We start from the raw sequence: 13342 nt of genomic DNA, 5'->3' as shown, positions 1-13342 counted from the left end.
AATTTTGCACATGGATTTTTAGTATACCATTGAATAATGACTGAATACATAAGCTTAATCAACAAAATATTGTTTATTTATTTCAGTCCAGCAGACCAGTGCAATGTTTGCCATTAAAGCTACACTGTGTAACTTTTTTAGTTTATTCTTGGTTAAAAACACATAGTTCTTTCAAACATATATGTGCTCATTAATGTATATTTACTTCTTTCAAGTAATAAAGTATTCTCGTAAGTTTATAATATGCCATCGAAAATACATACGGGTGAGGGGTTCGAATGCCGGTCGCCATGTTGCTCCTCCATCTTGAAAGTGCATTAGCCAAAGAGGGACCTACCCGTAAATTCAAGCTTCGCCTTTCGCGTTTTAACACTCGATGGCACCGTGTCGAATGTGAAGAGGGGGATTGCCATGTTAATCTTGGACTAAATCGGTCACCGCAGGATTTAAAACAAAATCATGACTGAGAGGAACAGAAACTAATATTCACTGGATGGTCATATATACCTTCTCAGCACTAGATGGGGGAAAATATCACACAGTGTAGCTTTAAGTGTAGCAAAAGCATATTTGTGATATTTCAGGCTCGATGTGCTGCGGTGATACGCAAATTCCTTGTTGCACACAACCATGCTCTTGTCGACACTTCCATCCTTTCGTTTTTTAAAACTAAATTTCCCATCCACGGGGCCAAACAAAGCGGTCTCATCAGCTTCTATGGTTTGTTGTTGTCGTGACTCGTGAGGTGAGCGCTAGTTGGTGTTCCAGTATAATCGGTCCGTAGAAACACATTCATTGAAAAACGTTCCGCGGTGCAAAAACAAGTGTGGTTAAAACTATGTTATTAAATTTTAAAGTCCCGTAATTAATTAATCTTAATTAACACGTTAAAGTCCCGGCCCTAATATATATATATATATATATATATATATTCATAAAATAAATGCAGAAATCTGAATGATCCAACACATTAAGCTGTAGTACTCAATGAAACCCATGCTAAAAATAAGTCAATAATGTGTAAATTAATTTGATATCACTTAATATAACAAAAGTTACACAAGCTGTGTTTTTAGTTACAATATTTTTATAATGTTCAATTTTTAGAGGTAGAAAGCCTTTACTGATAATAATGCAAAGATACTGTTACATTTAAATCAATATGCAGACAAAGTATTATATTATATTATATTATATTATATTATATTATATACTTAATGTGCTACTAACTGGCGATGGCTACAACAAGATGTTTCTCTTCCTTCCTTTCCCCCCTTTTTACACCTATCCTCCTTGGACTTATCAGAGCCTCCCTATTCCAACCTTTTATCATGTCTAACAGATGTTTTGAGGAGCCCATCACTGAAGTTGCCTATAGACCGGGCTTCTGTTTTCTTTGCCCTGCTCAATAAATGAACAGACATCCATCACACTTTAATTGACACAGTTAATCAGCTTTTATAATTGGATGGATACTGTCAGATTCCACACGGCAGTATTCTGCCTCCACAGCACCTCGTCTCTGCTCTGCTTTTAAGACGGTGGAGAGAGAGGCAGCCGATCTGCTTTCGGCATCAGATTCCCACATCCTTGCTCCCTTTTTGCTGTAATCAACACAAAACAGAGCGAGTGATGTTCCTGCTGTTCCTGAGGCTGATGTAAGGTGTGTCGAAACACAGGTTTCTGGAGATGTAACAGAGCGGGCTCTGAACATCTTGTGCTGTCTAACAGCGGGGCATCAAGCCTGACCTGAGGGGACCAAACTCCGCCTCTGGGTACATTTCAGAGTGCCTCCCCTCCTCTCATGGTGGGATACAGCATACAACCTGCAATTTTCCTATCACGGCTGACAGAAACAGGTTGACATTTTAGGAGACAGTAGCGATTCTGTCAGAAAGATTCAGAGTTGAAATTCACGCTAGGTATTTGGCCCTATTTACACCTGGTATTAAGATGTGTTTTGGTTGATTGGTTATCACAAGTAGACAAATTCCAGTTTACAGCTGGTGTTTTAATCCGTCTCTTTTGCCGACATTCAACCTCTTCTGTACTGATTTCTACCAGTAGAGGGTTTATGGGTGGGTAAATATGGGCTGTTTCAAATATTTTGATCTAATGGATGGAATAAGCTTGTGCAGTTTACATCTGAACGCGACCGAAGATGACGGGAAAACACATGGAGAGCAGCAGCTAAACGTGGAAATCATAGAGAGAACACTTTGCTTGGTATGTTTTGCGCCTTATACCAAATTTGGTTCTTCACCCTTCAGGCTGAGAGAAGCCTGTCTTTTGTGGCTGTTTGAACAGATTCGACCACATGAGCGTTTACAAAGCAATCCGGTCAAATGCATTTTCGATGACCGATGGAAGTCATCAAAAGTGGACAAAATATTTTACACCCCGTTGGAATCATCCACATGCAATTAAATAGACAAAACGCATCTTAACAGCAGATGTAAACAGTGCCTTTATTGATATAACAGTAGCATATGTTATCAGGAGACATTTATTGTATTACTGAAAGGTGGAAACCTCTAACGGCATAGTCATTTGTGGTGATTTAAGAGGGGATTAGTATAATGTGGATGTCTTAAATAAAAATACTGTAATTATTTACTCACCATTATATGTGAATAAAAGCTTTAATTAAAGTTCATCATTTAACGTGATCATGTCTTTACAGAAGTGTTGGATTAAACCTCGAGATTAAAATGGATTTGTTTTACTATCTCTTAATGTACGTTTTGAGACATCAGAGTTGTGTTTTAATAGACTTTCAACAGAGGGATAGAAATCTCGCAAATTTCATTAATATCTTCAATTGTGTTCCAAAGATGAACGAAAGTCTTACGGATTTGTGATGACATGATGGCGAGTATAATGGTGACAGGATTTTCATTTTTTGATTAACTTTAAGGCAATCAAAAAGTCTAAAATGCAATGTTTTGTATCTTATCAAGTTATATTACAAGGAAATCAATAAGCATCCTTACAGTAGGTATAACTGAATTAGTCTCTTAGTATGAAAGACAGAGAAAATTTGTGTTTAAAGGTTAAACCGTTATTTCCATTAATGCTAAATGGCTAAAAACAAGGTGCTTTTAAATTTCTTCATTTACTCTATTCCACAAATTAGCCTGATTATCAGTGTGGGCTGCATTAATTCAGCAACATGACTTTTCCTTCCCATCATCACTTTTTACCAAGAAACACCTGGATGTAATTTCACCAGGTGGCGATGCGCCAAACGGTTAATTATCCTGACTAGATGAATGAAGGTTATGAGGCGTTATGCAGCCTTCACACTGTAGTTATCCGCTGATTTGTGAAAATCAAACAATAGACACCTGCAATACAATACTGTCTGGTGACTGTGATTTTGGATCAACACCTTTATATCCTCGAACAATATTCAGCCAAGCAGCTGTAAGCTCAATGCAAGTCTGTAGAACCGTCAAAATAGACAAATAGTTACTTGTATTGGTAAGCATTGGTACACTGTAAAAATGTTTTGTTGGTTTAACTTAAAAAAGTAAGTAACCTGGTTGCCTTAAAATTGAGTTTATTTAAATAATTTTTTTTATTTTATTTAATTGGTTTAATAAATTGAAACTCACAATATTATTGTAACTAAACCACATAAATCATTTGATAAACCATGAAAATAGCACAATTTGGCATGTTTCACTGCGTCATCGCAAATAAAACACACACAATCACGCAATATGATTAAACAAATATTTTAATATTTGAATAAAGGTTGTCGATTCTCATAAATGTTCATTGTATTAACTCAAATTTTTAATTTCAGTGAACTCAAGGCAACCAGGTAACTAAATGAACTGTAAGGCAACCAGGCCACTTTTTTTCTTAATAATTTTTTACAGTGATGTAAAAATGACTTGTAAAAATTATGATATGACTATTTTATATTTAGCAAGTCAGTGTTGCTGTAACTGAATACATATGGTATGGTAAAAATGTATCATACAATTTAAATATGAAATATATAAAATATAAAAATAGAATATATATTATTATTTAAGAAATATAACAAATAAAAATACAGTTAAAGAAATATGTTTATAAAGTCATTGTAAAGTGCTTTATGCATATAGTCAGAACATATTTATTCCAGAAACATCACAGGAGGCTTTGGTGCAATGGTCAGAAGTGAATTATATTTATGGAGACCTATGAGATTCATAATTAAAACTGAGCTGCAACAGATACAGCCAGCATGAATAATTTCCTTGACACAAATGTTTTGCCAAAAGCTACATTTCTTGATTCATTTTTGGAAATTCCATCCAAATCAATACATGAAATAATTATTACAATAACAATGAGAACTCAATAAATATTTGGAAAGCTAATTCCATCCAACATAGAATTGGAGGTGAATGTCATTTTAGGATAAAAAAAAGGAAAAAGAAAGTTTATTTAGAAATGTGTCCTACTTCACAAAAAAGTATTTCTGCTCATTTCACATGCATGATGGAACCTCAACAGTGTTTCAACTGTCCCCGACCACATCCACTGCACAGAGTAAACAGTCATTCCGATGCTCTTCATTTCACACAGCTGCTTTGGATTTATGTGCTTTTCAACTTGCATTTAACCCATAGCAGGTGCTCTAGGGCTAATCTCCTCTTGAATTATGAGGACACTAAATGCTACTTTTATTTCAATGAGTTTCCTCTAACAACTAATTAAACCCTCCGAAGAAGTAGAAGAAAAAAACATATTTCCTGTGCAGCAGAGTAGCCAAAGGAGGCAGGATTTTCTGCTCATTACAGTATAAAACAGGACTATTGTCTGGCGAGAGACATCTGCTGAGAACAGATTGGGACACAATTTTTTCTATGGCCTGCATTCCAAGTTTTAGGGATTTTTGCCTATTCAGTGGAACTGTAAATGTGGGCTTAAGAGTTTGAGCTAGCACGTGTGTAAAAGACATGTGGGAGGGCTCCGACTAAAATATAAAATGTGCAAAACCCTAAAGAACGAGGGAAAAGACTCGACTGGCTGGGGCTGTCCCACCCCACTTTGACCCTGACGCGACAGTGTCCTGGAAGGTAACTATGTTAACAGGACACTCACAGCACACCAGAATTTAGATGCCAATCCCAACACTTTGATCCGAGAGGATGCGGATACAAGCCCATCTGCTTGGCCGGACCCCCAACTGACTAAATTTCCCCATGGCTGCCATCTTACCAGCTTCTGTGCTTTTAATTTGAGCAATATGGGCCAATTAATAACATCCTGACTGCAGCGCAACCTCCCAAAACAGAGAGACGTAAACATCTAATGATAATAACTAGGCCTTGGATTTGGCTGGAAGGTTGCAATATTCAGTACATTCATATTTTTGTTGTAGCCGGTTGCGTTTGGCAATTTTTGCACGTAAAATCTCAACGCTGCAAAATATGCTGGAGTGGTTTGATATGATGCTATGATTGGACATGCCTCAATGTGGTCCTTAGTAGAAAAGCAAACAATTCTAGAAGTTTATCGACTCACAGCATGGGGAATACAAAACTCTTTACTTGACCTCGACTTCTGCACATACTAATGCGTGTTTGCTGATATTCTGCCTCCCTTTATCTCTGTCGATGATCCGCGTCAGCCACAGTCGTGGCCGTAGCGAGATCAAACGGCATCACGTGTGAAGACGAGTCGAGTTACTGATTTCTGCTGGGAGTGAAACAGCTCCAAATTAACTGTTAATAAAGAACAAGTGCTCGGCTCACCACGTTTCATGATAACCAGTGAGTAAATTACAGGGTGAGACATTAAAAGCACAGCTCCTTTCTGTTGTTCTGCTTTCCCTATAGGAGATCTTTAAAATGCAGTTCTTCACAGCCAATATCACACAAAGAGGATGACAGACAGGGTGAATAATTCAACTGTGACATGAACAAAACATACAAGTCAGTAAGTAAGTCAAGTTACTTAAAGGGGTACTTCAGCGCTGGGAAGATGAATCTGTATTTAATGTAGTAGAAATGTGAAATTATTTTTGAATTTGGTGCCTTCTAGACTGAGAAAAGACAGAAAATGTATTTTTGTCTCATGGGGATGAAAGACTACAATTCCCAGAATGCTTCGCTGCCCTGTGAGGCCATTCCCAACGCCACCAACTTGATTACTGTGACTGAGTTGGAGAAGACACTACAATTAAAAACTAAACGTGTCTGTTCAATATAATGAGTAAGTCACCACGCGAGTGTCACAGCACTGAGCACTAACTGCAGGAGTGAGATAAATGAGCTGATGAGCTCTCGTGATGAGAGCTGAGGTAATCGCGACTACACTCGCGGCATAAGTTACATTTACAACGCGAGTTCAGTCTGGCGTGTTTCAGTTCATCCCTTTGCAAGCTTAACTTTCATGGAAATTCATTTGGGAAGTTAAAAGACTTACATTGCTCACCATAGCTCCGTTTAAATGAGTGCCTGTAACAGCGAGCTGTGCCCTGAGTGTGATCTCCATCCCACATGCGCAGGTTCAAAACATGCGGAAATGGCTCCCTCTGCTGGCTGTAGTCTTTAGCTTTTGGTCAAACATTCCTCATATGATGCAAATATCGTCAATTTGCATCACAGGAGGAATTTTTCCAGAAATAATATGCATTAATCTCTTGTCTCAGGGGGACAATCATTTGAATGTACTCCAGGGTTTCTACTGATACAAAGCCATAAGCTAATCGCTGAAGTAACCCTTTAACATTATTCATGTTCATAATCGATTGAGCTTAAGTAAGAGTTACACTCTTAAATGGAAAGTCATTTTGTTCAAAGAATTAATTAAATTCAAAAGTATAATTTACAGGATTCCTTTAAATATCTTAGGAAAGAACAAGAAGGTATTTGTTTAAACTGTTTAAATAGCACTCTGAGCCACACTAGAGAACATTACCTCACTACATTATATAATCATTACTTCAAATTTGTAACAATTTGTTTTAATATGTACAACATATACCATTCAACAGTTTGATGTCAGTAAGTTTTTTTTTAAAGGGGTGATGAATTGAGAAATCAACTTTCCCTTGAGCTTTAGATATATGAAAGGTCATTGTAATATAAGAATATCCTGTAGGTATCAGAGCTGAAAACTGTTGTTGTTAGTCAAAGAAAAGCTTTTATAGACACCAGGCCCAGAAAACGGTCGTGTTTGCATCTTGACATCACTGAGTGACGAAACACCGCCTCTACAGAATAAAAAGCACGTCTAACATACTAGCCAGCAGCAATAAACATGGCGAAGATACTGAGCTATTCCTGGTTGGTTGTGGAAGAGCACAGTCGCTGCATAAGCTTCCTTCAGATTCTTATATATTAGGAATGTGTGATACTTCATTTTTTTTATTTTTTATTTTTATGTTATAGTAGTCCCGGGGCAATGTGTTATCCAGACAGGTTACCAAAACATAAGCCCGTCGGCACACCTGTAAATATTAAACAGTAAAATAATATTAATTTCTTAATCTAGGCGTGCGTGCTCGTGGATGAGAAATAAATCATTGTGTTTGTTTGATAAAGACGTTTACGAGCCCTGTTATCGAGAGAATCATTCCGGTTGCCGCTTTCAAAACAATCCCTCCCTCATGTGAACGGAACTGACAGGGGAGCTGAAGCTCATTAAATATGCAAATCTTATCCAATCCTAGCCGTGGGCGTTTACTTCCAAGTCTCCAGTGCGGCACGCCCATCAAAACCCAGCGTTTTAGAGAGAGCCTCAAACCCAGTATAGAAAATAGCCTATATAAAAAAAATAAAAAAATAAAAACCTTAAAAATGATGTATACTTTGATGGAAGTCAATAGAGTCCGCAAAATCATGCAAAAAAAGTTTTCTGAAGGTTTAAAAAAAAAAAAAATCACCTAGCTACAATATCTTAAAGTTCCCGTTCTTTGCGATGCCATCTTTCAAACTTTAGTTAGTGTGTAATGTTGCTGTTAGAGCATAAATAATACCTGAAAAATTATAAAGCTCAAAGTTCAATGCCAAGCGAGATATTTTATTTAACAGAAGTTTCCTTTTCAAAGCCTACAGCGAACGGCCGCTTTGGACTACAGCCCTGCACTTCCTTCAGGAATGACGTCACTAGAACTGTTTGTTGACGACCACGAACCCAAAAAAGGGGGCGTGGTCTTTTTGCTCTCCATGTGGAGAAGAGCGCGCATTCAGCACTTGCATCTCCCCTTTATGGTAAGAGGCGGGACCTTTCCGGGCAAAGTGCGCTAAACTGCTGTCCAATCACAACACGCGAAGCGCTGGCCCAATAAGAACTCATTACGTGTTTCTGAAGGAGGGACTTCATAGAACAAGGAAATCATCAGGCAGTTTTTAGGACAGAGGAAACAGCGCTGTACAGATAAGTAAATTGTGTGAAAAATACTGTGTTTTTTTTACACGCGAAACATGAACTCATGTTATATTGCACACTATAAACATAATCAAAGCTTCGAAAACACGCGAAGAACAGGACCTTTAAAATCCCTGTTAATACTTGGCACACACCAAGCCAAAACCTTTTTTCTCCATGATACCATAATTATTTGATTTACATTAATGAGACAGATATCCGATATATTAAGACCTACTATACCACAAGGATCAATATGATCCTATCATTTTATTTACATCAGCATGAGTTTAAAAAAAATATCACATTTTATTGGTTCAGCCATTGAGAATTCTCATCATGAATATTCACAAAGTTAGAATTCTGCATTTACAACGATACCAAACTTATGCTGAGCAGAAGCGTGGGTCATCAATAAGCGAGCAGAGAAGAACAGCATTTTTTCATGGATTATTAAAACAAAGGAAATATTTAGGAAGTTTCACCTCTCAGAAAACATAGATAATTTTAGATGTGTATCTACTATTTGAAGCAAGGGATTAATGAACACTTTTTTTTTTGTTTTTTCAAAAACTCAAATTTGACCAAAATTGACATTTTTCACTTGTTTTGCCTGTAGCTTGTAATTAGCCTGTCCACATTCCTACTATACAAATTATAAAATTCTCTCATTAATTACTTATCCTAATATTGTTCAACACCCGTAAGACCTCTGGACTTCATCTTCGGAACACAAATTAAGATATTTTTGTTGAAATCCGATGGCTCAGACAGGCCTTCATTGACACCAGTGTCATTTTCTCAGTATCCTCAGGGTAAGTAATTAATGCCAGAATGTTCATTTTTGCATGAACTAACCCATTAAAGTCATATTTCAGTCAGGATTTGTTTTTGGTATTTTACTTTCTAGTATTCACTTCGCACAAAGACTGGAGTTGTGGAAGCACATACAACTCTTTGCTCAAGAAGCTCTTCTAACCAACAAAGTCAAACAGAACCACCCTGAAATCACACAAAGTTTTGGCTTCTCCACCACCTACCCTCTGGCATTAGTTTGAACCAATCGTTTCTCACGGAAACAGTTGATAAAGGCCACCAGAATCTGATATCAAAAACAGCCATCAGAAGAACAGCAATACCACTGCTGCTCCCGAGGACGCAGATGTCGATGCTGCTGTGGTGCTATGGCAACGGCGGCTCCAGGACTGAGAAGTTTAACATCATTAAAAGAAAAGAAGAACAACAGGAATGGGAAAGGTTGTGTGAGGGAATCAGAGCTGGAAAACAAACAGAGAACGGAAACCCAGGGGGGCATCAAGACCTTGGACAACTCGAGATTCTCTGATCTAGTAAAGTGACCTTCCTGAAAAAACAAAACACGACCCAACGATACACACAAACCCTGCCTGCAACTCCAAACAAATGTGTTAATGCAAGATGCCCTTTCTTCGTTCTTCCCACATTGTCTAGGGGGTAATGGACTCTCACTGATGCATCCCAGGCTTCACATCGCATTTAATGTGATCAATAAAGGAAGTCTGTTAATCGATCTATTAATCAAGGAACAGAGGTGGTGGTACTCACTCTGAGGGCATTGCTCGCTGGTACAGTTGAGAGACTGAAGATCCAGGCCCTGGCAATCCTTCCCACCGGTGCCGGGCGTAGGTTGGGTACATTCTCTACTTCTCCACATGGTACAGTCGGCTCCACATGGCGACCACTTACTCCATTCGCTCCAACCACCATCCACTGAACAAACACAAGACACAGAATAAGCAATCTATCACACATAAGGGCAGAAACATACTAAACTCAAACACTTATTTAAAACATAGCAAGCTCAAAGTCTTGTAGTACATACATAATTTGCAGTAACTAAACCACTACTCACAGGGGTGATCAAATCACCTTGATACTCAGGTAGCTAGCTATAAACATTTCTACTTTAGCCGACTCACTTGTCAGAAACACCCATGTGCTGTAATATGCATGCACAAACTCCACATACCTGCCCTCTGCTCATGTCAATCACACACATACAGAGTTTTTGGCATGCACTGTATTAAATAATGCGGCTTACGCAATATGAGTGCTGTCATACTGATAGATGCAATGCCGTCGCTGTATATTTATATACATGATGCAGATGCGCTGTCTCTGGAGCAGCATAATTTCACATATGCATGCACATCAACCATCACATATGAAAACACTATTCTTAGCTATGCATTTAAGACTGATTCAAGTATATATTCAACACTTTTGTAGCATTTACCCCCCCCATGTGTTAGTAAATGTTTTTTAATCAAAAATAGTCATACTGTAATTCTGTTTTACATGTTCTGTCTCTACACTCTCTCTAAAGAAATGTGTCTTAAAGGTACAGTAGCAAACAATAGTTTATCTATGGCATAAAACATTGTTCTACTGTTTGCCCTTAAGAATATACACTACCGTTTACAATTTTGGGGTAATTCAGATTTTTTTCTATGTTGTGCTTAACAAGGACGCATTTATTTGGTTTAAAATACAGTAAAAACAGAAATATTGCAAAATATCATTACAATTTAACCCTTTCACATGAAAGTTAAAAACATTTTGGCTGACCCCCCAGAAATGGTTTTTCAGGGTGACCATTATTTAGAACATATCACTTTATAGTTTCCATGGTGACGCATCGTTGCTTGTCACATGAAACACCGCAGTCACAATAGTGCTGTATGACTGATGATCTGCTTTTATTTCCTTTTTCCTTTTCATTAAAAATATTCACCTATATTCAATGTGTTACCTATAGCATGACATACCTGATATTTCTGATTGTCACATATGGGAAAGTGGTGTTTTGTTGTTTAAACACCTTTATAATGATTGCGTTAGTTGACAAATGTGCGATGAATAGCTGTTGTATATGAGAAGCGTTGAGTGGGTCTGTCTCTGGCTCAGCTCCAGCTAAAGCGCAAAAGCATGTTTGAATTTAACAGCTGATCACATAAACCAATGAATGTTCTAATCACACCAATGTGATCGTATGCTCCAGGGACAAGCCAAGACTGATCACACCGGTGTGATTGTACATGCGAAAGGGTTAAAATAACCTAATTAACTATGTTTTAAAATGTAATTTATTCCTGTGATGCAAAGCTGAAATATCAACATCATTACCCCAGTCTTCTGCGTCACATGATCCTTCAGAAAGGATTCTCACATAGTGCTCAGATAACATTTCTCATTATCATCAATGTTGAAAACTGTTGTGCTGCTTAATAGTATATATTGACATTATACATGTCTTCACTGTCACATTATCAATTTAATGCATCATTGCTGAATCAAAAAAGTATTAAAAAAATTTTTTTGTGACTTTAAAATTATGCATAACACTTGCAACTTAGGTGGAATGAAAAAGGAGCTTAGCATCTGCAGTGTTAAGAGTATGTCTACAATAACCCGATTACAATTTCAAGTGTGGAAAGCCCATACAAGATAAAAGGCAGATGGAAAATTCTGTATGTGTTAGTGCCTAGTGTAACAACACTCAAATGTCCCATTTCCTCCCTAGCCACAGAAGACGTATTTTATTTCCATTTCTCATTCTCACAGGGCCGCATTATTCGTCAGCTGGACCAGAGGCCATTTTGGAAGTCTTATTCGGGCTGACGTTGTGCCAGGTTGGCGAAGGTTACTACAGGGCTAATGTGAGCAGCTCTGGTAATGAGCTCTCTAGGGGTGCTGAGCTGCGCCCTCACAGGACCAAGAGCAGAGGGTGAATTATGGTACTTGGATACAGAGTTACTGATGACTCCATTCGACAGACCCAAGATCAGACACGCTGGGCTGCTCATTAACCCCTGGCTTTATAGCATATTCACTGTGCAGTTTTGCTCCGCTAACCCGACCCTAACAGTACAGTGAGGTCCCCGCTTGGCCAAACAACCAGCTAATAAAGTACTCGCGTGCCTTAGTGATAAGAAAAATGAAAAGTCAGCCATCATAAATTACTGTGAATAAAGATGACAGTTAGTCATAGCCTGCCAGACGAAAGTGGCTTTTTCATATTTAAATATGCAGAGATTATTAAGCAATGCCGAATGATATTCGTACTAACAAAGAATGTGTGGAGTGCATCTAAAAGACATGCTGACACAGCTTTTGATCAAACATTTGGCAGGGAGAGTGGCGAAGAAATAAAAGAATTGTCCTTGTTTGCCATTGAGTGGACTGATTTGTGTGTGAGACGGGCTTATATCATCACATTAGCATGACTGAACAGGGAATTGATGCTTAATGAATACATTACAATAAGAATCGTGTTCCTGGCTCTGATTCTCTGCATGAATTTGAAACGACAGGTGATGAGAGATCAACAACTAAGAGATAGAGAAAAGACACTTTCTTCTCTCTGAAAAACTGCACAAAGAGACTGAGAGGAACTCTCTTGACTTATTTGAGAAGAAATGAATTGCAGATAAAACACTAGCAGCAATATAGACAACATGAAAAACCATTCTCAACCCATTTGACTTTGATAACGTTATATATTTTCAGATAAAAAGGACTTTCAATTCGTAAAAGAAATGAGACTATTTAATCCCTTGGGAATTGATTGGATCAAGCAAAGTGGACATTCTGTACCAGAATGGACAAGTTTATTGTCAATTGTGAAGGAATATTTCCACTTTTATGCCACATAATTTCCTGTGGCGACATGCATAATATTATTTTGTTTCTTTCATGTGTCACAACACATTCAAAGGGAAATGTCCAGTGAGTGTCGGTAAAAGCGTGTTCAGTTTTATTCTGGCAACGTTTTATTATGTTCGTTGCTGGACAAATCTTGGCAGTTTGGCTGAATTCCGTTAAAACAATGCTCTATGTTGTTTGAAAATAATGCAAAAATAATAGCCCAAACCTATAGCAGAGAAAAAACGCCACTGCCAATTTTCTTAGCTTGCTTTTACAAGTC

At 37.8% G+C, this 13342-nt stretch overlaps 1 protein-coding gene across 4 annotated transcripts in view; it reads right to left on the bottom strand.

Annotated features, from left to right (window-relative positions):
• The window catches only part of unc5a (unc-5 netrin receptor A), a 236065-nt gene that overhangs the window by 46297 nt on the left and 176426 nt on the right, over positions 1 to 13342 (bottom strand). For all 4 annotated transcript variants that reach the window (XM_067457151.1, XM_067457152.1, XM_067457153.1 and 1 more), the window contains one exon: positions 9961 to 10125. In XM_067457151.1, coding sequence (XP_067313252.1) covers positions 9961 to 10125 — 165 coding nt within the window. The remainder of the gene's footprint in view (positions 1 to 9960; positions 10126 to 13342) is intronic.

This window comes from Pseudorasbora parva, chromosome 11 (assembly GCF_024679245.1).
Source record: "Pseudorasbora parva isolate DD20220531a chromosome 11, ASM2467924v1, whole genome shotgun sequence".
In the NCBI taxonomy this organism is placed as follows: Eukaryota; Metazoa; Chordata; class Actinopteri; order Cypriniformes; family Gobionidae; genus Pseudorasbora; species Pseudorasbora parva.
The sequence above is the reverse complement of the archived record's forward strand: the minus strand, read 5'-3'. Positions and strand labels throughout refer to the sequence as shown.